The sequence below is a fragment of the Macrotis lagotis genome, chromosome 1 (assembly GCF_037893015.1).
Source record: "Macrotis lagotis isolate mMagLag1 chromosome 1, bilby.v1.9.chrom.fasta, whole genome shotgun sequence".
NCBI lineage: Eukaryota > Metazoa > Chordata > Mammalia > Peramelemorphia > Peramelidae > Macrotis > Macrotis lagotis.
In genome coordinates this window covers 97907988-97934957 of record NC_133658.1, presented here as the reverse complement: position 1 = coordinate 97934957, position 26970 = coordinate 97907988, and the positions used below count along the sequence as shown (strand labels likewise).

General features: G+C 36.8%; 1 protein-coding gene and 1 long non-coding RNA gene across 3 annotated transcripts in view; one reads left to right on the top strand and one right to left on the bottom strand.

Moving 5' to 3' along the window:
- The window catches only part of LOC141501319 (uncharacterized), an 81725-nt gene that overhangs the window by 40393 nt on the left and 14362 nt on the right, over positions 1–26970 (top strand). The gene's annotated exons all lie outside the window — the stretch shown is intronic.
- PRKCE (protein kinase C epsilon) overlaps positions 4072–26970 on the bottom strand; it is a 653543-nt gene continuing 630644 nt past the window's right edge. For both annotated transcript variants that reach the window (XM_074205195.1, XM_074205202.1), the window contains one exon: positions 4072–9935. In XM_074205195.1, coding sequence (XP_074061296.1) covers positions 9789–9935 — 147 coding nt within the window. In that variant the 3' untranslated portion in view covers positions 4072–9788. The remainder of the gene's footprint in view (positions 9936–26970) is intronic.

The following is a 26970-nucleotide window of genomic DNA, read 5'->3' as shown; positions in this document are numbered from 1 at the left end:
TTCCCTTGCATCCATATTATTCTCTTGAGGCAACATCCCTTTCCCATCCTTATTAGAATCCTTTCTTTTTATCTATTCAGACTCTCATTTTCATACCTTCAGGGCTGATTTCCCTTTTAGAATTTTTGGCCAGGGGAGCACACCTAACTTTTCTCTCAACCTGGTGAAAACTGCTTTCTTGTAAACAAGAGCATGTGGAAGACAAAGTCAGATTTTTTTTTCTATCATACTGTCTAAGATTTAGTTTTCCTCAAATTCCTATTATTTGTACTTCAGCAACTAATTCTTCTTTATTGGCTAGTCTTGTCCAGAATAACCATTATCCTTCTTCACACTGATCTGGAGTCATGGAGACCTGAGTTCAAATTTGACCTCACATGTAAATGAGGACAATGATAATAGGACCTTCCTTACAGGATTGTTGTAAGAATCAAACAAGATAATATTTATAAAACACTTACCACAATGTCTGGTGCCTAGAAGGGGTTTGTTGTGTTGTTTTCAGTCATGTCAGATTCTTCCTGACCCCATTTAGGGTTTTCTTAACAAAGATACTGAAGTGGTTTACCATTTCCTTCTCCAGTTCATTTTACAGATGAAGAAACTGAAGCAAATAGGGTGAAGTGACTTTCCCCAGGATGACACAGTTAGGAAGTATCTAAGGTCAGATGTGAACTCTTGAAGATGAGACCTCCTAGTTCTTTGTCACTTAGTTGCCCCTAATAGGTGCTTAATGTTTTCCTTTTCCTTTTTCTGCTACCTAAAGGTAGCAGAATCTTTCTAAAGAAAGATTAAATTGTCATTGAGAAAAGACAAAAATTTACCAGCTTTTGAGAGTTTCAGAAGATTGGTGGCTTCTTGAAATCCATCCATGTGACTCTTAACATACCTCCATCTTTCTAGACACCTATATTGACATCAGACATATCTTTCTCTTATACCTTCCTCTCATATTAACTCAATTGTTAAAGAATTTTGCTGATTTTGTTGATCAATTTTGTTGATTCTACTTCCCTAACATCTTTCATATCCATCCTGTCTTCTCTACTCATGTCACTAAAATCCTAGTTCAGACCCTTATCACATACTGAGACTACTGTAAAATCCTTCTGCTCCCTCTGCTTTACCTTTCAATTCATCCTTTGCATACCCAATAAATCAATTTTGGGGGGGGGGGACAGATAAGGAACCATGTCATTCCCCTGCTCAAAACATTCCCATGTATTTATCTTTCCTCTCTTACCTACAGACATTTAAGACCTCCATAACCTGATTATCATTTGCCTTTCCAGAATTATTTAATATTTCCTCTTCATGAATTCTACACTCTAGCCACACTGACCTGCCAGCTCTTCCCCATAAACTACCTCCCATATCTTTGCACAAGCCACCTAGTTGATTTTAAGGATTCCTTGGTCATGCCATCTTCCTAACTTGTGTACCTTATGAACTCTGAGTTTTTAACCTATCTTGCAGCTGAACTCTCTTGCTTATGATCTCTTCATCAAGTGGAATGTGAGTTTCCTGAAAGCATAACTGTCTTCTTTTTGTATTTTTTACTGGGAAACAATGCTTGGTATATATTAATAAACAGAGAATAATTTTTTTCATTCATTCATTTTTCTTCTTCCTTTTTCTTTTTCTTCCTGCCTTCCTTTCTTCTTTCCTTCCTTCTTTCCTCTCTCCTTCTTTCTTCTTTCCTGTCTCCCTTCTTTCTTCTTTCCCTTCCTTCTCTCCTCTTTCTTTTCCTTCCTTCTTTCCTCTCTCCTTTCCTTCCTGAAATGCTCTCTCTTTTCATCTCATTTTTTCATCTCTGCCTCGCAAAATGTCTAGTCTTCCTGATTGAGACAATCCTATCAAGTCTCAATAATATCTTTTGTTGTTATTGCTGTTGCTGTTTAATGGTTCAGTTATATTCAACTCTTCATGGCCCCATTTGGGGTTTCCTTGGCAAAGATACCAGAATGATTTGCCATTTCCTTCTCCAGCTAATTTTATAGATGAGGAATTGAGACAAATAGGGGGAAGTGACTTGCCCAGGGTTACAGTTGGGAAGTGTTTGAGGCTAGAGTTCCAATTCAGGGTTTCCTGATGTCACACCCTGTGTTCTATTCAGTAGGTTCCCATGCAATAATATCTACGAAACCAAATATGCATGTTTGCTTTGAGGTCTTCGGCTCACTTTGTCATTCATAATTTGTACATTTGAGTATATTTCTGAGGCCCTGTTTTGATTTTACTCAATCCTTTCTTGAATTTGACTTCAGTGAGTTTTGGGACATCTCCACTGCTATTTTTCTATTTGTAATTATTGCATTTAGCTTGATAGATATAAATCTTCAATCTTATTGTCCCCCCCCCCTTTCATTCAATCAATCAAATTTGTTTAACACTTCTTTGGTAGGAACTGTGCTAGATATGAGAGATCCAAAAATAATCAAAAAGAGATAGTCCTAGCTCTCAAGGAGCTCACAATCTAACTTTTCATTTGAAAAACCTTTTGGGAAAAAAAATAAAAATAAAAAAAGAATAGTAAAAAACCTTTTTGGATAGATTTATAGCTCTTCAGGCAAATGTGCTTTTATCAGCCTTCAGATATCCATCATTATTATAGGTTAAGTGGTGGTTTAGAATTCCAGATTCCATGTTTAGATCCCATCTTCTTAATATCAGCTAGCCTCCTGAATCTGCCTATTTTGTCAAAACACCTCCTATGCCTCCAATATCTTCCATTTTTTGACCCATACTTCATAATCCTTGGCAATGCTTGCTAGGTTCTTTCTGGCAGTATCTTTTGCCCATGATTCATCAGAAATGAAGTTTAGTCATATGTTTTGACAAGTCATAAAATCATAGAAATTTTTTTTTAGGTTTTTTTTGCAAGGCAAATGGGGTTAACTGGCTTGCCCAAGGCCACACAGCTAGGTAATTATTAAGTGTCTGAGACAGGATTTGAACCCAGGTACTCCTGACTCCAGGGCTGGTGCTTTATCCACTATGCCACCTAGCTGCCCCAAGAATCATAGAACTTCTAAGCTAAAGGATATTATGACTATTTGATTGATCTTATTTAAAAAAATAATCTGACAAGTAGCCATACAATCTCTCCCATCTGCTTCTGTCATGTCACAGAAAGATAGACTTCTTTATTATTAACATCAGGTCAGGGAATAACTGCTTTAGTCCCCCTGAGCAGAGATAATGAGCAACATTGACAAGATGATGTTCAAGGTTCTATGCAGGTCTACATTTTGATGAAAATTGTTTAACCCATGTATCCTGTTTCAGAAATTACTCCAAAATCCCTCTTCAGATCTGGGAATCACCTTAGTGTGTGTGATGTTCAGAGTCACCTGGGAATTCTGTTAGTGGGAGAAAAGCTAAATAGAAGAGAATAAGGAATCTTTCCCAAGGAAAATGACTTCATGTTACCATTAAGAGCTCTAGATTTGGGAGTAGGAAAAGTGTGGGCTTGAATCTCAGCTCTGATACTTTAATCTAATTTAATTCAAATACTTTAGACACCTAGTATGGAACAGCTATTATGTTAGAGTTATGGTTACCAAATCCCAAACAAATAATTCCAGCCTTCCCAAAGCTTAGATTCTATTCTTATTAGATATACAGCCATGGGCAAATCATTTCGTCTGAACCATAGCTTCCATATCTGTCAATTAGGGATGTGACATGTCTTACCTACCTGACAAGATTGTCTTTTGTCCTTTCCTTGTTAAGCATAAAATACTATGCATATACAAATTACATTACTTATAATAGTAATATAATATCTCAGAAATACTTAATGAAATATAAATATAAGATATAAGTAATAATATATTATAAATATTTAATAAACTATCATAAAATGTAATATAACACAAATAATAAAATACATTATGTAACAATTATGTAAATATTTATATAAAATATAACCAAGCATAAATGTTTAATAAAATATAAAATGTAACATATAAAGTATATATAAATACTTAATCATTATAATATTATTTAAAATATACCATAAGTGCTTGATTACATAGATAATTCTACTAGCTAATATTCAAATAGTTCTTACTATCTGCCAGACACTGTGCTGGGCTCTTTATGATTATTATTTCATTGGATTCTCACACCAACTGAGGGAGGTGGGTGCTCTTATTATTTCCATTTTACAGATGAGGAAACCAAGGCAAACAACAGTGAAGTGTCTTGCTTAGGGTTACATAGCTAGAAGGTGCCTGAGGTTGGATTTGAACTCAAGTCTTCCTGATTCCAGGTCTGGCAGATTACTGACCTACCAAGCTACTTTTTGTTTAGTGTTTCATGGGAGCTAGCATAGTATAATAGGAAAAGTACTAACTTTGAACTCAGAAATGCTGAACTATCCAAGCCCTGCTATTTCCTATACGATTGCAGTCAAATCATTCTCTCCTTTGAGCTCTTTCATTTCCTATAAGATGAAGAGATTGGAATGGATGGTCTGGGAAGTCACATTTAGCTCTCAGCTAATGAACTCTAATGGCCACCCTGAATTAATGTAGGTAGAATTTGTAATGATAAATAACATAACTACACAGTTTTATCTGCCTTGCCATTTGAGTCAAAACTTTTTGCACTCCTGATTCCCACTGAAGAAGGAATACAATTCAATTAAAGCAACAAAAAGTTGAAGAGAAAAGGGAATCAAGATTTCATCCACCATTTTGAAGGTGTTGGAAAAAATGTGAAGAGGAAAAGAGAGGATTACATGTACTGAGAACTGTTACTTTGAGGCTGTAACTTTGGGTTGGCAGAGAAAATCTTGGCCAATTCCCACAATATTCAGGGAATGGGATGTTCTGGTTGCCTGTACCATCTGGTGAGTGCAAAGTTCACAAAGGACTTCCTTGTTCAGTCTTTTGGGAAAAGTTGTGTTTAAAGGAGGGAAAAGCCGAGTGTTACAGTAATCAGGGGAATAGGATCATTGCTTTAGAGCTGAAAAGATCTTTAGAGATCATTAATGGAGTAGAAAAAGCACAGACATTGGGTTGAATCCAGGGCTGTGTTGGAGTCAGCTTCAAGAGCTGGTTGTTAAATTTTCATTGTTAAGTATTAACACCTCAGAAATTGGTAAATCAGGGCTTAATTCTTTATCTTTTTGATCACATAGACTTAAGAAACTGAGGCATAAAAATGTCAATAATTCAGATTAAACTTAAAAAGTATGTGGTGTATATTTTTTTTCTCTTTTTGAGAGCTGGTTGTTAAACATTTACCAGCACCCCCCAGCTAGATTTCCACCATTGTCATTATTGCTATCTACAGATATTTATTGAGTGGCTTCTAGGTGTCATACATTGTGGAATGGACAAAGAAGAACAAGACAAGGTCCTTAAGCTCAAGGAGTTCTTTCCAGACTGGAATATATCATTGGTTCAGAATGCTAAGGGACAACAAGTGAAAATGCAGGTTTCAAAATTCTCTTGTATCTCTGGCCTTCATGTTAGAATGCAGCATGAGAGAGTAGAGAGAGTGCTCCATTTGGTGTTGGGAAGACCTGACCTCAGATTCCACTTTTGATACTTATTAGCTCTGGACAAGTCATTTATTTTTTCACCCCAAATTTCCCCATCTATAAAATGAGAATAATATTTGCATGAAGAATGGTTCAGAAACTTGAAAGTATGATATAAATATTAGCTCTCTCTTGGTGCTTCTAGAGTAGAGGTCCTTAAGCTGGAGTATACAGACATTTTTTTTTAAAACAATTTTCTGAGAATTGTGGTTCACCATAATTGGTTTCTTTGTAATCCCATGGGTGTAAGGTGATGCAATGGATAGAAAGCCATGCTTGAAGTCAGTAAGTCTCACTTTCCTGAGTTCAAATCTGGCCTCAGACACTTCTAATTGTGTGACCTTGGCCAAGTCACTCTACATCATTTGCCTTAGTTTCTTCATCTGTAACATGAGCTGGAGAAGGAACTGACAAATCTCTCCAGTATCTTTACCAAAAAAATAAATCCAAATGGGGTCAACAAAGAGCCAACTAAAAAAATGACTGAACAACAACAACAAAATTGTAATCCTATCCATTTTATTTTATGTTTTTAAATATGTTATTCTGAGGAGTCAATAAGCTGGAGTCCATACATTTTACCAAGGGGTCCATAATACACACAAAAAGGGTTAAGAACTTTTTTTTCAGGGGAATGCAGCCTAAAACTGGGCTTCCTGCCCATTAGAAGCATCAGCTGATCTTGTTAAACTATTCACTTCAGTTTTATCTCTTGTGAGCAGCAATCACAGAAATAGTAAGGAAGGATAGTACATAATAGGGAGGGGGGCATATAAATTGGATTATTTTTCATGAAAACACTCAATGCTGAAAAGCCCAATCTGAAAGTGAGATAGAGCCAAATCATTTTCCCCACCAAACAATTTATTCTTAGGAGGGAGCAAAGAATATTTTTGGGGAGGGAATAAATATGTTCACTCAGATTTTAAGTGATAAGATTGAACATCAGTTGTATTTATTAGGTTCTGAAACATACACATTCACATCCTTTTGAATACAGTACATTTGGCACAGTCATGTTTACAATGAAAATAACACTAATGAATGGCAAGAAATTCAAATTACATCCACAAAAGGAGAAAATCCTGTACAAATAAAGCATCACTATACAAAAAAAATTCCTAAAACTGAATACATTTTCTATATAGCTGAAACTATTTTGCACATAATTTAAAAAGAGGTAATTTCTGAGTCATTTCTTGAGAGAGAGAGAGAGAGAGAGAGAGAGAGAGAGAGAGAGAGAGAGAGAGAGAGAGAGATTTGTTTTTTCACTTCTGGGAAAAACATTATTTCTGTTTAAATTCCATGTTGAAAGAATATAAGAGGACAGATAGTTATCCTTAATTCTAGGGGCATTCTGAATTCTGTGATTGTATGTGTGTTATTTTTTTCCCCTTAGAAAAAGACAGGGAGAGAGAGGGAGAGGGAGAGAAGGGGAGGGAGGGGGGGGGGGGGGAGAGAGGGAGAGAGAGAGAGAGAGAGAGAGAGAGAGAGAGAGAGAGAGAGAGAGAGAGAGAGAGAGAGAGAGAAAGACCCTTAGTCACTAGAAAAAAAAGAAAGATTAGGCAGAATTGTAACAGTGTGTCCATTTTAAGGAAATCTTTCTTTTAAGAATAAAATAAAATAATAACACTCAAGGTAACAGAGAAACTTACTAATGGAAATCCATTAAGATTAATTTATTGACTGTTGGGTTGAAAACTCTGTTATGGGATATTTTGATAGAGTCCAAGGTTTTGTGTAAATCCAAGGCTTATGAGGACTGACTTCCCTGCAAGGCAGAGGGAGGGCCCACTCATGTAGGCTTGGGAGATGGGCTTTTTAGATCTTTCTCCCCCACACCCCCTGAAGAATTTCCAATCATATGGGAGGAAGGCCCACTAGCTGTTCTATCAATAGTAGAACATTATAAATAAATGGCATCTTCCTAGCTGTTTAGTCCCCTAGTACAAGGCCACTTGGCATGGTGGCTAATTCTTGTCTAGATGTTCCAACTTAAATATGGTAGGGAAAGAAAAATACAGAAAGCAGTAGTGACACATGAAAATTTATGGGCAGTATTATCATGTCTTTCTAAAAATGAGATGATGCAACCATTAAGATGTTCTGTGCTTGTACTCAACTCCAGAAGATAGACTTTCCCCAGGATATAAAGTCATTGAAGATAAATTAAATTAATCTGTTTGCCCGCTCCATTATTTCACCTGTATGCCAACAGATACACATAGACTTATATAGAGTAATATTTAATATTTGAAAGCATCATAAGAATAGATAATAATTACACCTGAGTTTTTAAAAGAATCGAACTGAACATTATCAATAGTCTCAAAGGCTGTGACCAGCCAGATGTAAAAAGGACTCTTACAACTCTCTCGTGGTCACCCAGGTGAACAATATCTTTTGGGAACCACGGACTCCATCTCTGCTGCTGCCAATCCCACCCCCTCTTCTTCCCCACCCAACATGCCTTTCTCTTTCCAATCATGATCATCATATAGCAGAGTTTAAGAGAACTATACAGGGGCTCGAGCATAGCTTAATATAAGTTTACATCTTTTCAAACAAAACAAATGAACTGAAAATACATCCCCATCTCTCCAACAAAACTTGAACCAATACACATACAGAGTATTGCACCTGACATTATTATAATTATTCTTTCATAGACTAAAGTTTTATAATATGCCTGGACATGCAGCAGTTGATACCTTTATATTCAATGAATTAATTCCACAGGCCTTGCAGCAAACACTATGTACAAAAATCTCACCTGTACAAAAGGCAAAAAGCTTTATTGGGGCTACTTTGCCACTCACAAGTATATATATATATATATGTATATATTTATATATATGTATATGTATACGGGGTGGGGCGCAGCTGAGTAATCCACCTACAATGCTTAGTGCGGATTTGGTTTGCTGCGCAATGGGTTCAATAAAATAGATAATCAAATGACCTCTGAGCTCAAACTACACAAAATTACAGGGGATGAATACCTGGAAATCAAGGTATATAACACTGTCAGCGTATCTACAAGAGGTAACTTCACAGTCTCTTAGTGGCATTCGCCTAAGTTACCACTATATACCGCCACATGCATTCACCCCTGCCAGATGGTCACTATTCACATATCTTGACCTTCTGCCATCTTTTGTTTTCTTCTGCTTCTTCCCAAAGCAGAGGTTTTAGATTCAGTTTTATACAGTTAATTAAAAACACACACATACACACACAACACAACATAGTAGTACTATGATTTTATAAAAGTGTGCAAAAGTAACACACTGCAGTGAAAAATAAATATAAATAGATGATGCAGGATCTAGGACCAAAACTAGGAGCAGAATTTTGGAACTGAACTTCTCCAAGATCACCAGTGTTTTTGGCTTTCTCTCCAATGGCATGTGTGTTCAGGCAGAGTCTCACTAGTTTGGGAGAAGTCCTGAATGTTCATCTGTCTATAAACACATGGGAAGACCCCTATGAAAACCTCTCTCTACTAAAGCTATATTTTATACTGACTTTGGATAATTTGGTTCTCATTGCAATTTAGCCCTTTAATAGCTACTGACATGATATCAAAGTTTCTTACCTTTAGCCAGTTTGATTTTCTTTTCAAATGTTCTTCTACTTAAAAATGCAATTTCATGAGAAATCAAATTGACATTAAAAATTAATAGTGATTCCTTTCTTGAGATACAAGTTTATGAGAAGTAAGATTTGCCAAAAAATGTAGTTAATTCTTCTTCTTCTTCTTCTTCTTTCTCTTCTTCCCCTTCTTTCTCCTTCTCTTCTTCCTTTTCTTCTTCCTCCTCCTCCTCCTCTTCTGCCTTCTTGTCTTCCTCCTCCTCCTCCTCCTCCCTTTTTCCTGTTCAGTAAAAAGCATGATATTTGCATCCTTGACAAGTGACCCCTAGTAGTGAAACCCGGTTTGCAAATGGTAAAAAAAATATGGCAGTGTGTTACAACTACAATTTCTGGAACAAAGTGATTTTGTGTTCCTTGGTGAGACAGAACTTAAGAGTGCCTTTGGGTCACAAGATAGGAGATAGGCCAGGCTGCTAAGTTGAACCTGAGGGAGATGAGAGTGGGATACAATAAATAAAGTTATAAGTGGGGGTGTGGGCTCTTGGCAGATGTAGTTCATGAATTACTGAATCTCAGGAAATTTGACTTCCATGGAAACCCTTTCTTCAGTCTCCTGAATCCTGTATCCTGGGGCAGCTTCTTAAGGGAGCAGCTCATCTCCAAAATATGAGAACCCTTTGAATTCCTCTTGATTGATTTGCTTAACAATTGCTTCATCAACTAGTGTGAGGACTGGTTCTTCCCGGGTAAAGTCTTGATCAAAGTTATTGACATCTCTTTTGGTTTTCTGCAGGGGGAAAAAAGAAGAGAAGTTGAGTTTGGACTGACCTTTTCCATCCAGGGATCTCTATAAGGAGTGACTATTATACTTGATCAAAAGCCTCTTGTTCAAGCTAAGTAAAGAGTAATCAACCTTTGAGGCTACGTCACTCAGGAAATTAATAATAACTACCATTTATATAATGACTTACAAAGCCCTTTAAAAATATTATCTCTCTTATCCTTCCTATCCTACAAAGTGGATGTGATCTCCATTTCATAATTGAGGAAACTAAGGCAGAGATTAAGTGACTTATCCAGAGTGACATAGTAAGTGTCTGAGCTTGGGTCTTCTTGATTCCAAGCATAGCATTTTATTTACTGTATCACTTAGATGGCAATGGGGACAAGTGAAAGTAGCTGGGATGGAGAGAATGGATGGGTTTAGGAAATATGTGGATCTGTTTCTGGTTGGGAATGCAGAAGAGGAAGAAGTGACTAGCAATGATGGAAAAGCAGTTAAGTGGGACCATTATACATTCTATACTCTGGTGTGTGGGAAGGAGGTGAAATATAGTCTGATAGATTAGGTCAAACATTCTAGCCGTTCAGTAATCTATATCTCATTCCTTTGGAATGTTCTGCTCCCTTACCTCCTATGGCCATGGAGAGACCTACCTCTCTCCCTGCCTTCCATAACACAGACAGATAAAATTATTGCCCTAGATTATGGGTATAAGATCCCTTTCTGACCCCAGAGGAGATCCAGCCAAGGATTTTGACCAAGTCCAAAAAAAAAGCATTCTCATCAAACAATGGGGAATGGATGAGCTAGGCAAATTTGTAAGAAGGATGAAACACTGATTGGGAGGGAGAGGGAGGATTCCAAGTCTGAGAAGAGAGTTCTATAGATCACTGCCAGTCTTGCAGACCAGGCAAATTTTGAGCCTCAAGTTCCAGGCAGGGAATCTTGAAATCTGAGCTCTCTGAGTTCTGTCACTAAGTAGCTGTGTGACTTTGGTCATATTATATCATGTCTCTTTGCTCCTTGTTTCCTCTACTATAAACAGAGAGGAATGAACTTCATTAAGTCAAAGATCATTTCTTGAGTACCTACTGTGTGTGAGGTGTTATCCAAGGAATAGAAAGGTATTTAGATGCTTATCAAAGAACTTATCTAACAGGAGAAAACTATAAACACACAAGTATGATACAAGGGAGAGAGTGGGGTAAGTACAAAAGGAGAGGTCCAAGGTTTCCTCTAATATTCTCTGATTCCCTGGTTCCACAGCATTAGGTTCTTTAAGGCTGCTTAGGGAAATACAGTGGCTATTACATGAAAAGAGATCTCAAATCCTGCTAGCCAAGAAAGGAACATAGTGGTCAGGGAGCTGCCCTCAGAGTTAGAAAGAACTGATTGCAAGGTCTGCCTCTGATACACACCAGCTCTGTATGCTAGGAAAGTCAGTTAACCTCTCAGTAAAGACAGAGCTAAGTTTCTAACATTCTAATAGACGAGACAGGTGCTCACTTGTGTTGAGGCTGAGTTATTTTCTTCAAAAAAGACTCCCTATACTAATGGAAACACAGTCTAGTCTGAAAAGAAAAGGTAGTAGTTGAGTTGCATCCTTATGAAGTACCATGCAAGAATTCTGGGATGGAAAAGGTCAACATGGGATAAACTGAGCAGGGAAAAACTCCTAGGGAAGGTGCTCTGAAAGAATTAAAACAGTAGACTCTTCAAAAATAAATAAATATATGTGTGTGTGTATATACATATACATATATAATATATAATATATGCAAACACATAAATATAGCAAGTTTGCCATGTGTGTTTGTGTGTGACAAACAGGATAAACTTTAGTTTTATTTGCATTATTAACATTCTTCCCACATTCCTTTCTTCAGTTTAGATAAGCAATAAAACAAAACAACAAGAAAAATCAAGTCTCTATTTGTAGAATTTGTCAATTTTTAATTGTCAAATTTTAATGCTCATACTGAAAATTTAATAATAGGCACTCCTGAACTGGTTCAGGTTGATTCCAGAACACCTCTGTAAAAAGGAGGAGGCTTGAGCTGCTTCTTCTAAGATGCAAGGATGTTCTAGGTAGATAAAACACCATGAATAAAGGTAGGAATGTCAGAGATGTTTACAGAAGACAATGAAAAGACCAATCTAGGTGGAACAAAAAGTTCAGGGAACAGGTTTGTGGGAGGTCATAAAGGTAGGTTGCAAGCTTCATGAGGCTTTCTATCTTTGTTTAAACTCATTGTCTTGTCCATTGCCTCACACAGAACTCTGATATAAGAGATACAAGAACTTACCTTTTGAATAAATGAATGCATGGATATATGTATGAATGAGGTCAGATTGTGGGGGGCTTCGAATGTCAGGGCAAAAAATTACAATCCAGGATAAATAGTGTATTCCTATGGCAGCTAGCAAAGAATTGGGCACACAGTAATTGTGCAAGGGTCAATGACTTGGAATGAGTGTATATGGTCAGAATTCCAAGTAACTTTGGAATTCGAGAGAATAAGTCAGAAAAAGAATATGCTAAATTCAGCCAGAAGTTCAGGGTAAGACTTCATTTCAACATAAGGTGAGGAAGGACTGTGCAATGCTATGTAATCACTACAGTAAAAAAGATCCATGGGTCAGAGTGGAGAACAAACTGGCCAGGAGCTTTTCCAAGAAAGACTTTTTTTTAATGCATTGATTGACTGATATTCAGACTTGGGAAAATAATGTGAAATAGTGTAAGTTATCCTCCTAACTTTTAAGGACTGGTCAGTTGAGAGTAATCAGAAAAGAAGAAGGACAAGTAAACAGCTGGAAACTAAATGTATAAGAAAAGATTAAAAGAATTGGTATTATTTTAACTTTGAAAAGAGAAATCTCAGTAGGCAAATAGAATAAGGACTATTAGAGAAGATGGTGAGCAGCTGTTTGACATAGTGGCAAGACTTCTAAACTTCAGATAAAAGACCTAGGTTTAGTTCCCACCTAAACACTAAAAACCCAGGTAATTTCAGGCAGCTCAGTCTATTTATATGACTCAGTTTCCTCACCTGTACCCATGAGGATGTTCATACTTGTATTACCTCCCAAATGGCACTGCCACCCTCCATTTCTAATAATCTAATAGGAGAAAAGACCATATAAAGAAGTAGCTATGATATAAAGAAGAGCGGGTTAAGTAGAAAAGGAGAGGTCTCGGGCAAATGATCTCTCTTTTTTTTTTTTTTTGCTTTTTTTGCAAGGCAATGGGGTTAAGTGACTTGCTGAAGGTTACATAGCTAGGTAATTTTTAATGTCTGAGGACAAATTTGAACTCAGATCCTCCTGACTACTGGGCTGGTGCTTTATCCACTGAGTCACTTAATTGCCCCCTGGCAAAGGATCTCTTAAGTTTTCTCTAATATTCTGATCCCCTGATTCCATGGTGTTTCTAGGAAACTGTAGTAAATTAACATTCGTGCCCCCAGACAGCTAAGCCTACTTTATGGAAATATAACACGTGTATGAAAACATAAGGCAGTATTGCCAAGAAGTAAAAGTATTTTCTACCTCCTCAGTTTTTCCTAGATCATTCTGTCTCCTCTTTGTCCTTATCACTCTATCTTACATCATATTTATCTTTAGACATGCTATATTATTGATGGTAGAATCCAGATTCTTTGATAGCAGAAAATGTGTCATTTTGAAAATTCATTGTCTTCTCACTATTTAACTCTTTGGTTTGCACATAAATATTGGCTTATATGATTATAAGTTGTAATAGCTGGCATTTACATGGTGTTTTAAAGTTTGCAAAAAGTTTTATAAATATTAGCTCATTTTATTCTTGCAACAACTCTGGAAGTCAAGTGTTACTGTTATTCCCATTTTACAGATGAAGAAACTGAGGCAAGCAGTGAATAAGTGACTTGCCCAGGGTTGTACAGTTAGTAAGTGCCTAAGTCTGATTCTGAACTCAAGCCTTCCTGATTCCAAGTCCTTTGCCCTTTCCTTTGGACCACAAATCTGCCCAGGTGAAAGAATAAGTAAATGGCGCCCAGAGGGTCCAAAGTGGATTAGGGGGCCAGGAGGAAGAAGGTAGGAGAGGGGATGAGGACACAAATGGAAGGCAAACTTATCAACCCCCCCCCACCCAGAGGTTAGTTTCCTTTTCAATGAATCTCCATTTTCAGTTCCCATGATCTTGCCATTCCTGGCTGCCTACAAACTGGCTGTTAATAATGATGAGTGGGAAGAACATTAGCAAAACCCTAAGTAATGTTCTGTTTATACTCACTGTCTAGCTAACAGGTTATACTTTGATTTTAGGCCATTAGGAAAGGAAACCATGTTTTAATATCCAGAAGTACTTTGGAATTTCACAATTCATTCATCTGAGATTAGAGAGCCAAGTTCCATCAGCACTTAAACATGGAAACACCCACAGTCAAATTACTATGCAAGACAATGAACTTACACTTTGTCTTGGGAATCGAAGAATGAACAAAGGGAAATGTCATGAATTTGGAAATTGTTACTAGCACAATTTCCCACCTGCACCCATGATGTCTATTTCTGCCTCCACCTGTTGAATCTTTTTTCAATTTTTAAAGCCTCTAACTCCACTGCTGCCTAGTGAGGAAGCTTTTTCTGATTCCTCTTCTCTCTGCTTTTTCTCCAGCTCCAACCCCACCCAGACCCCTCTCTTGTTGGCAGAAGATTTGGGATAAAATTATGCTTTCATCCCTCACCATCTAGATAAACTTGGGCAAGTCACTGAAATTTTCAGTGCCTCTCATCTATAAAGCCAGGATAACAATTCTTGTCTTATTCACTTTATGGGGTATGATGAGAATCAAATGACATAACATGTAAATTACTCTGTATACCACAAAGTAATGTATAAATGTCAGCTATTATCATTTTCATTCCCCTTATGTACTTCTCATATAGCATTATATGTTTTAGCTGTGTATATTTGTATCTCATCTCCTCCCCTCCCCATTTGACCATAAATTCTGAGAGGTCAAGAGCTTTCTAAACTTCATATCTGCTAGTAGAATACTTCATACAGAGTAGGTAGTTAATAAATATACATTGAGGCTGAATTAAAAGGGAAGTAATGGGAAGAGGGCCCTGGAGTGAGAGGACCTGGTTTTGTACAACTTGTGTAACCCTGAGACAGGTCCTGGATGAGTCGCTGAATTTCTGTCTGCCTTAGTTTCCTCAACTATAAAAATGAGGAATAACAATAGTACCTACCTCTCAAGGTTGTTGTGAGGATGAAATGATATATTTGCAGAATGCTTGGCATTAATTTTGGGCCATAGTAGGTACTTAATAAATCCACCCTTCCTTCTTCCTCTCTTCCTCCATCCCTTTTTTCTATCTTTCCTGACCTCCTTCATCACTTCTTCTTTCTTCCTTTTTTTATCATTCCTTCCAATCCTTCCTCCCTTTCTGCCTCTTTTCCATCCTCTCTTCCCTTCTTTCCTTCTATCCTTTCCTTCCTTCTTTCTTCCTCCCCCTCTTTCCTATGTAAACTGAAAAATTGGGACTGTGATTCTGTGACAAGACATGTAAGCAGCTAATATTATAGAAAGGGAGAACACTAAAGCATATAGTAACCAAGGATACAAGGCACTAAGTAATATTATCATATTATGACTGTAGACTAATCTCCCTCCCTTCTCTTCCTCTAATCCCTGTGCCTAAATCTGGCTTGTATAAATCTGGAATGAAGTCTTCAAGGAATCATGATCACCTCCATATTTCTGTTAAACATTCGAATAGAAATGTTATGAAAGGCTATGATGATGAAATGAAGTAAGTCAACTTGATCATAAAATCCTGGAGTTGTTCTCCTGATCTGGGTCCTTGCCTCTAGATTCTTGAAGATTCTACTAGAACACAACTGCAGCATGCCTTGTAAGCTGAAAAGGTTTGGAGCACTAATTTAGCTAAAAGACTTTGTCTGTTCCCCAGGGGCTGAGACAAACAGAGGACTTGTCACTAGCTAGTTGGTTGCAAGGTGATGAATTAGGGGACCAAGGGGACCCAGGGTCCTTGTCTCATGTTCTCCATAAACTAATTACAACAAACTGATGGCCTTCCTTGCATTCTCCTGGGGACCCTAGGATGGTACCAGAGGAACACACAAACTATCCATCTGTTACTGATGGATTATCACTTGTGTGATTTCTTGATTCCTTTGGGTTTTTCTTCTATATGATTATGGACTTAATTTAGTTGTAGGCTTATCCATGTCACTCCTTGGCTAAATAAATGCCAGTGGCTCTCTATTTCCTCTAGAATAGATATACATTTTTCTGTGTGGTTTTCAAAGACCCTCAAATTTTGCCCAAAACTACCTTTCTAGGTACATTATATACCACTCCCTTTCCAAACTAACCTTCTTGCTGTTCTTCAGACAAAATAATTCATCTCCCATCTCTGGGACTTTAAACTAATTCTGTCCCATGGATGAAATTCAATCCTCCTATATCTCCTCCTCTTCACAGAATAGCTGTTTTCTTTCAAAATTCAACTTGGGTTTCCACCCTCTACATTTTCATATCAGTCATCTTATATTGCCTCCACACCCCGCCCTTTCCCATATCCCCAGACTACTTTGTGTTTGTCTTGTAGATAATTTGAATACACTTATATGTAGTTTTAAACTTTAAGAACATTAAGATCATTTAAGAACAAACTGCACCAAGACTTTGGTGACAACTTGTATTTGGATGTCTTCCACAATAGACTGAGAGTGGGAATTAATTCATTTTTGTCTTTTGTAGCTCCAGTACATAGCCTTGCCTAAAGCAGTTACTTATAAATACTTATTGATTGATTGATTGGAGTACCCCCTGTAGTATGTTAAGGTTCATTGTCAGTACCATGTCACTGGTAAACAGAAGAATGTGAAGAACCACCCATGGGGATTTCTTCCTGCATTTGAGCTTGGTGCTGGTCACCCTCTAAGACCCGAATGAACATTCCTGCCTTGTTTAAAATAACAGAGAATCACTGCTCAAAGAAATTTTTGTTTGCAGATAACAAGGAATCTTGCATGATGCAGGCTCCTCAAGGATGGGAACTATATTTTTATCTTCTTTGTATGCTTAGTCATTAGTACAACACCTGGCATTTAATAAGGACTTAATTAATGCTTGCTGACCGGTTGATTCTAACATATGCATGGAAGATCCCTTGCTGTAAGTGAGTCTCCAAGGTTGTAGTTTGTTGTACCAAGGCAAATTTCTTTTCTTTTTCCTTTCAGTAATCAACAAATAATAAACAAAATGGGATCTCCTATTTTCTACCCCTCTCAGTAGCTGCAAGGTTCATTCTATGGTTTTTTTTTAAAAAAAAGGTTAAGTAAAGAATAAATTAAATATGGTACTACTAAAAGGTGAAACCAACTTGAAGCATAAATAGTTTGAGAAAAATTTAGATAAATTCTTAGTGAGTAGATAAAATGAGGGACTATTAAGGATTCCTGAGGAGATATGTCCCTAGCCATAGCAGTTGAATCAGGGAGGATGACCACACTGTCTCTGATAGGCTTGTTAATTCCCCAGGAAAAGACAGGCTACTAGGGCTAATAAGCAAGGATAAAGAGAGGATAATTCTAATGGTATTTAGAGAATAGAGATTATAAATAAACTATTATGATAGAGAATCTATTCATCAGATATTATTGATCACTATGAGAAAGAGCATTAATTAGACCCACTGCTATTGAGCAGTCATGACTCTGCATCCACAGGATGTCCATATTTTGATAACCATGCACTTTCTATTACCCGGAATTTTCCTTTTCCTTTCCCCTGCCCTTGCGACTTTGAGTTTCTTTACTTCTTCACTTGACTTCTTCACATTTTATTGAAGCTGCTGGTTGACTTGTCACCCAGGCCTTATTTAGAAGTGCTTTAACTATATTTAAATTATAGTCATATACTTTTAAAAGCAGTGGGCTTTCTGTACATGTTTTCTATTCATTGTGGTTCTGATGAGTTCATAAGCAAAGGAAAAAAAGCTCAATTTTAGTGGTTCAGAGAAGGGGACAGAATATTTATTAAGTGCACTAATTTCTGCCTATCTTTGTCCCTTGTTGGTGTGGTAGCAGAATGACCTTGGCTTCTTGGCTTATTTTTTGTTCTGACTCAAATTCATTTGCATGTGAAGCCAGAGAGAATCTGAGAAATGTCTTTCCCTGAAAGAGATAATTCTAAAACAAAGGGATAATGATTTAAGTATAACCTGAGTAGCTCTGAATGAGAACTGATTGACTGTATGGAAGTATAATCAATAGCTTTGCTGCCAGAAACACAAAGATAGTGAGCTAGTCAAAGGATGAAAAATCCCTCAAACTAAATGGTCTCCTTATACACTGGTGAGAAAAAAATTATGGTTGAAGAACAGCAGACACTTTCATGCATTTGAAAGCACAAGATTTTTGTCTTGTCTTTCATGATCCAATTCAAATTTCATTTCTTCCATGAATCCTTTCTTTACAAAACTGTAGCCTTTCTGCAAACTCTAGTGGAAAATTTAATGACCTGATTCAGGACTTAAGTCTTTTTGATAAATGAAAAAATGAATGAATGAATGAAAAAAGCATTTTACAATGTGCTCAGTATCAACTCAGTGCTGGGGATACAAAAGCAAAGGTCATTCTTGCCAATCCAGTGAAGGGAAGATAATATATACAGAAGTGGTTGTTAGGGACAACACTTTGCTTGCTGGTATGATGAGTTGGGCTATGGGGAAGAAGACTGAAATATTTTCCAAGGGTATGAAGAATTGGGGGTAGGAAAGAAGAAAGCTGGAGAGGGCTGCTAGGGAGGTGGTATGGTGGCTACCATAAAAATTGGGCCAGTTGAGGCCACATCCAGTCATGGGTCTATTCTGTCTTCTCAAATAGACTCTATGCTCTTTGAGATCAAGGCTAAACCCCATCTTTTATTGCATCTTCCTAAATTACTCTGCATAGTGATATAGCAATTATTTGTCAAACTAAATTATTGTTCATTTTAATAATAAGATTAGCATTTTTGCTTTGAAATTCTAATCAAAACATCTGAATTTCATTTCTTCATGGTATTCTACAAAATATTCTAAAAGAAAAAAATGTCAAAGCTTGAGTAATTAGAATTCTATTCATCAGGATGCTCAAAGAAGGGGCCTTCCATTTGGGTAGTTGAGCCAAGACTCCTGGAGAGAAGAGGAGCAGCAACATGGCTTCAATGCTAGAGAGGCAAAGAAGAACAGGACTCTGATGCAAAATGGACCTTTCTATTCTATTTCAATAAGTTATATCAATTAAACCTTTGTTAAAGATTTCCTTGGCACAAGGGATTGTGCTTTGTTTTGGCAATACAAAGAAAGGCAAGAATAGTTCCTGTCTTCAAGGAGCCTACATTCCAGTGAGGGAGAACACATAAAATCAATAAGTACATATGAGAAACATGGAGTAAACAGAAAGTAACTTTAGAGGAGAAAGCTCTAAATCCTTAGGTCTTCTGCAGAAGGCAGACTTAAGTCTTCTTGAATGAAGAGGTGTGTAAATTTTGGAGAGATGAAGAGATGCTATCAACACTCTAGCACCACTAATGAGTCTGAAATTAATGTTATTTTGTATTTCGGGGAAAAACAGACAGATGATCTTTAGGTGATGATGATGTTTGTCCTTCATTCTTGAAAAAGTCCATGACATCAGGGAGATGATACAGTGTTGACCTTCAGATACTTATAGAGGGGAGACTGATAAAAGAAGTCAAACTGGTGTTGGGAAATTATTCAAGAACTTTATTCAACTGCATCCTATGGATGCAGAGTTATGACTGGTCAAAAGCAGTGAGTCAAATTATTCAACTACCAGGACAGGTGTCCTGAGTCCAGAACATTCCCAGATTAATAATCTATCCCTTCTCAACCTCTTTATCTGGGCCTATACAGTAAGACTATTGATCAAAAGGAGGCAGCATGTAGGTAATGGACTATATGCTAAGATACCCACTAATTAAGAAACCAGTGAAGTCCACCTTAGCTGCCCTGATTTAGATCATGATCATTCTCTAATTACTCCATAGATACACATCTTATTTCTCTAATAGACCATGAGTTACTTGAGTAAAAAACTATTGTACTGAAATGAAAGGACATAAATTTAGAGCTTGAAGGACCTTATGAGGAGTCATGTCCAGTCTCCCTCATTTTAGAGATGAGGGTAATGAGACTTAGGAAAAAAAAAGTAAGCAACTTATCCAGAGTCATACAGCTAATAAATGTCTGAAGGCAAAATTTGTCTTCCTGACCCTAAGTCAGGTATTCAAGCCACTAAATCACAATAACATTAAGGGTTTTTTGCTCTTTGTGGATCTACATAATAAAGGCTATAATGTTAGCTAGCCTAGAGCAATGACTTTGCCTCCTCACTTTACTTTTTTTTTCCTGACTCAAATTTAACTACAGGAAAAGCCAGTGAGAATTTTGGTATTGCCTAATTCTATAGCACTTTGTAAACTTAATGCTCTATATAAATGCTATATATAACTTTTCTTATGTGCTTTCTTCATTAATGTTCCTTAGGAGTGATCCTCTTGTGTGTGATTCTTATATTTACATATTTTCCTTGCTGATTGTGTGTGCATTTATGGAAAACTATCTCCTAGCTTTTTGGGGGGAGATTTTGGTCATGGCTTTGGGGATGGTTTACTGTGACTTTTTATTATGTATATTATAAAAGTAATTTGATTTGAATTAAAAAGTGTTAGACTGTAAAGTCTGAGAATTTGAGTTTAAATCCTTCCTGCTACTTACCATGTGTGACCTTTGACAAGTCACTATATCTCTCAGTTACTTCATCTATAAAAGGATGGGGTTGGACTACATAGCCTCTAAAATTCACTATAGCCCTAAATCTAGGGTACTATGAACTGACTATTATCTGGCTTATTAGAGACCAGAGGAGGAGACATGATTGTCAATGTGATGGGACTGGTACTAAAGTTAGTACAGAATGTTAACTCCCCTAAACAACGGGGGACAAGACATTTCTTCAAAGATCTGTGATTTTTGTTGGTTCAGATACCTTTTCCACCAATAGAGACCATAAGCTCTCTACATAAAACCATAACTTGGGGGAAATTCTGTTCAAATCAATGAGGACTTGTGAAGTATAGATCTGAGGTGATGGAGATAACTGAATGCATTGAACATGCAACTTATCCAGAGTCATACAGCTAATAAATGTCTGAAGGCAAAATTACATGTCCCAGAATGATGGATTCAAGGTATTCTGGTTATTTGTAACCACTCCAAACCATTGCTCATTCTTCTAATGCATTTTTTTTCTCTTAGTCAACCATAAGTGACAAATTGTTCTAAGCTAGAACATTTCCCTAGTTTTCTTAACCAAAAGATAAAGATTGTCAAAGATAATAGACTACATAAAATTTAAAGTTTTTAAATAACAAAAAAGTCAATAGAAACAAAAGTAGAAGATAAATGGTATAGTAAAAAGGATATCTGAGTCAAATATCAATAAAATTCTGATACTTAAAATATATAGGGAATGTCAGAAATACCCTCAATAGAGAATTTTTTAAAAAATATATAAATGTAAACTATAAATGACCATATCAAAATATGCTCTAAAAAAACAAAAAAAATATGCTCTAACCTGTAAGGGAAATGAAAATTAAATGAAAATTAAAATGAAATGAAATGAAAATTAAAACAACTCTGTCATTTCACTTCACATTGTGCAAATTGGTAAAGATGATCAAAGATGGGGGAAGCCAGAGCTAGAGGCACTGTGAGAAGACAGGTAGACATCTGGAGATACTTAGAGATATGAAGTAGTCAATTTACATATCAATTTGGAATTATGTATGAAGAGTGATTAACCAAATTCTCCATACTTTGACTGGTGTTTCTACTGCTGGGTATATGGTCCACCAAAATATCTATAACTGCTTTCTTTCTGCTAGTGCAGTACCAAAAGTGGAGTGGGAGCTCAATCAATTGGGGAACAGATAAAAATAAAACAAAAAAACCTCTCTGAATATGCAAATAATGGGAAGGGAAAGGGAGGGAATAAACTTTTATTAAGTACCTATTTTTTTGCCTTGCACTATAGTAAGTACTTTATAAATGTTGTCTAATTTAGTAATAAAATATTATGGTGCAATACAAGTTGATGAATATGAGGAATTCAAAGAAGTATGGAAAGACTCAACTGATGCAGAAATAAGCAACACCATATGCACAATGATTATAATATAACATAATACAAAAATATAAATATGAAGATTACCAAGGGAAGCCAAACTTTCCAATAATTGAAAAAATGAAAGTGACAATAGACAACAAAAAATTTCTTGCTTTGGGGCAGAGAGGATGGATTTAACCAGAACAGAATATTGTATATATTAGAGATATGTTCAAAATATGGAATATTTTGCTTAGTTGTTTTGCTTTGATATAAGAAAAAATGCAATCAGGGAAAGGAAAGGACTATGATAGAGAGGAAAAAGGCATCAATAAAATATTTGTTTTTATAAAATAAAATACTATACAACTGGGATTCAATATGGACTAATTTTGCCTCAGATGCTCAATTTCCTTCTCTTAGTTCAATGGAGAGAGTATGATTTATATTGGTGGAGAAAGTGCCCAAACACAAACATCTTTGAATTATGTTTGTATTAACTTAAGGAATAGTTGGGGCATATCATTTGTATAATACAATTAACTATAACTTTGCTGTCAAATCATTTCCCCTTATAGTTTTTTAAGTAAACTTTTCAAACTAACTACAAACTTCATATTCTCATTAAATTTCATATCCAAGCTTGTCATGAGATCTCTCTTAATCTTGATCCTGACATCTGTTCTAGCAATGCTCTCAATTTATTAATATTCTTATTTGAATTTGTATGTATTTATGTATATATATATATCTTATTTGAATATGTAAGTATCTGTGAATTTGAATACACACTGAATAAGGTCAAAAACAGAAGATCTCATACAAGTGACATCCATCCATCCATCAATCAATATGTTTTGGTTTGGTTGAACAATGAAATATTAATTCACTACATTTTATGACTGATCTGAAACCATATTTTTCCATCTTATCCAGAAGGATTTCATGAGAGACTTTTCAAATCCCCTACTGAAACCAATGGGCATTATTATGCCTTTTGTCCTACAATTTGAGTAATCCTGTGAAACAGTAAAATTAGGCTACTTTGGCATGGCTTTTTCTGAGTGAACCTATGCTGGCTGAGAGTGATCAGCAGTTTCTTTGTTAAATACTCATAAAGCATCTACTTAATAATAGAACAGAAGAAATTCTCTAGGATTTGAGAGGAGGGACTATTTTTTGCCTTTCTTTTTAATCTTCACGCAATACTTTGTGTACGCAGATCCTTGATAAATATTTGTTGACTTGACTTGACTAGGGATTAATGTCAAGCTTCCTGAAGTCCAGCCTTTGTCCCTTTCTGAAAAATGGGAAAACCCTTGCCCTTTTCTAGTCTTCTGACCTGCCTTTTTTTTTTGCATGATTTTTCAAAGGTTGTTGACAATTGTATTGTGTTCACACCTTCAAATTCTTTCCACTTCCTGGGATGTAATTATCTTTGCCTGGAACTGGAAACTCACTGCTTATTAATTTCATAACTTAGCTTGAACCCTAATTTTCTCTCCATTTTCAGAGCCACATGCTTCGTCAGTCCTTTAACATTTAATTGATAAGAGTTGTATAACTTTTTCTCTTATCCATGTGATATCACCTAGTATCACTTAAATCATTTTTCGTAAGGCAAAAAAACTCCAAAAACATTTGACTGAAGTCTTTCAAATAACCAGGAATGGGGGGGGAGGGGAGAACAGTAACTGAATTCTCTTAGTCACCAGTTGTTTGCTAAGACTTACCTATTTTCCCCTAAAATAACTGGTTGTTTGTCTATTTAAAAAAAGGAGGGGAGGGGCTTAAAGTTCATTTTAAAGTGTTTTGGAAAAACAATAGTATTTGGTTACACAACCTGTTATTGACTAAATTCAACTCCCCAACCTGGCCAATACCCCATGGCATGATGGTATATCCTCCTGCCCCTCCCACCCCCCAAACAACTGGTTTGTATAAGTAGACACAGCTCCAGAAGTCTCAAAGAAAAGGAAATTTTTGGCTCATAGGGACTATACCTTTTGAAAACATGTTGGTAGTTTCAAGAACCAGTAATTTGAATTTCTAAACAAACTTTCAGGACAAAAATTAGAAAAGTAGTTTTAGGTAATGACCAGCTTGGAGGTCTCTTGAAGCTTTATAAGAAGCATTCTCCCTTATGCTTCCATAAAAAAACAAAGGGACAGAGTGTGACCAAAAAAGCCTTCTCCTTGACAGAAATCACAAAGGAAGGAAGGGATGAAAGGATCAAAGAAAAGAGGTGGAGGGACAGAGGAAGAGATGGAAGAAGGCAAGGAGGGAGGGAGAAAGGAAAGAAAGGAGAGAAGAAAGACAGAAGAAAGGGAAGGAGGGAGAGGAGGGAGAGATGAAAGAAGAGAAGAAGGGAAGGAGAAAGGGATGAAAGAAGGGAGGAGGTTGTTCAAGGTAGCAAAGCTCTTTCCTATCAAAAGTAAAGGGGGGAGGCCAATGATGCCTTCCCCACCCCCAAATCCAGCTCCAGAAACTTGGTTTCCAGAATCCCTGTACAGCTCTACTGCATGAAGATTGTCTTGTTTACCCCTGACCCCAAGCTGCTAGTGTCCTCTCCTACCCCCAAATAGAAATACTGTATTTATTTTGTATATACTTAAATACATACTGTTTCTCTTGATAGAATGCTTTTTGTCTTTGTATCACCAACACAATGCTCAAAAGTGAATGATGATGATGATTTGAATCATTTTTTTAAGCAAACCAAAATCTCTTAACTCTAATACTGTGTCTTCCCTTATACTTCACTGCACTCAACCTTCCCTGTTACATGCTTTGAAGCTCTCCTCCAGGGCACTCTTTTTAGATATATGATCTATTCTGATTAGTAAATATAGGAGGTGAGAAAAAAATTCAGGCAGACCCAGACCCAGGTTACATTTTATGGACAGGAAGATCAGTAGTTGAATTGAAATCTAGCTTTTCTGCCTCCAAATTTCTGCTCTTTCCAGTATACCTTATGGCCTCTTCACCAATTGCTTTATGTTTATATATCTTATCAAAGGTAAATATTTAACAACTAGTTTCCTCCACCAAAAAAGTCTCTACAATATACTTTTAATTTTTCTCTACATTATTACCATTAACTTCTTAAGTTTAGAAAATCTATAGAACAAATTAAGCCCTAGATTTATTGAATTTGCTCACACTGAATATTTAACAATCACTGACTAGTATATTTCCCTAAATGTAAGAATCTTGAGCTTCTCTGTAAGCTCCTAGTGCCCCATATAAAGCTTGCTATAAAAGTTTAGTGAATGCTTAAGGAATTATATTCACTATCTTTAAATAAAATTCAATAACAAAAACTTTTGGACCAGCTTGCTTTAGGAATGGCCTGCATTTTTTGTTGTCCCTAAATAATAAAAACTTAGGCTGGAGGGAGGAAGGTGTCAGAGTTGATTAAAACCAATCATAGCAACTTGGTGACATAATAATACCTAATGTTATTACTGGTCTAACATACCCAAGCATATTACCTTTACAACCAGAGTATGTGGATAAAATAAGACAGGGGAAAAAGGACTTTCAGAAGCATGAAATGCCACCCAAATGCCACCAAGCTGATGGTACTTGATTTGATTCAGTCTCCACACAAACTATCTTTTCCCTATGCACAAGGAAAGGAACAGCTGATGTGTAGGTAGGGAGAAGGTAAAAAAAGAGGAGGGGAAGGGATGCCAAAGATGACTTGGCTGCACCTTTAGTTGCTTTCCACCAGTCAGGGCCATTAGCCCCAGGCAGTAGTACAATGCTTCAGCTTGCCACAGGGTTCCATTTGCGTCATCTATCAGACCCCAGTAGACAACACTACTGCCTTACGATAGGCAGAAGCCCAGATCTGATAACACCTTTAGAAAGTGTGCATCCTGAACTGGTAGTGGGAGGCAGGCCCAGAATAGCTCTGCTGGCATCTGGGTACCCTCTACTTCAGAGCTTGTTTTTAATCATAGGCGCTCTCAGTCCTTTTTTGCTTTTTTTTTTTTTTTTTTTTTTTTTTTTTTTTACTACAGAGACACTACTAAGGTCAACAGTGGTTGAATATTTGTTTTGGGGCTGTTCCTAGTGCTTAGAGAAGGTCTCCTATCTCCTCCTGGCAAGGGTTGCTGTTCCTGCATTCACCCCTTCTTAATCCTTTTTTTCCTTATTTGTGAAAATGCTCCAGATAAAGATCTTTTCCCTTGGCTCAGTATTTATTAGAACCCTGTCTACCCTGAAATGGGAACTGCAAACACTTGAACACCCGCCCTGTGAGGCAAGATGAGGTAACCAACCCTTCCTTGATATTCTGTAGTTTCCTGAGGTACAATCACAATGCCCTGCCTTCCAAGGATCTGAAACAGGTCTTGGATCAAAGAAGGGGAGAGGGGCTCTGTGCACGCGCGCGCGCGCGTGTGTGTGTGTGTGTGTGTGTTGGGGAGTAAGGGTAACTGCAAAGAACATTGAATATAAAATCATAAAATTCTTGGTTCAAATCCATCTGTGTCACTAATTATCTGTGTGACTTTGAGCAAGTTAATTTGCTTCCCTGGTACTTGGTTTCCTTATCTGTAAAACGAGGAGTTGGACTAGATGACTGATGAGGTCATATTTTGATTTTTAATCTATGATACTAAAATCATTTAAGACTGAACTAGGAGAATATGGGTAGGGGCTGGACCAAGCACCCTCAGATCTTAGTATCCTAGAATGCCTCAGAAATCACTGAAACACCCTAGACATCAGATTATTCCCCTGTAAAATAAAGACTAGATCAGGAATAAGTCTTAACCTTGGGGTCTATGCATTTATTCTTAAAAATTTGATAAGTATATTTCAATA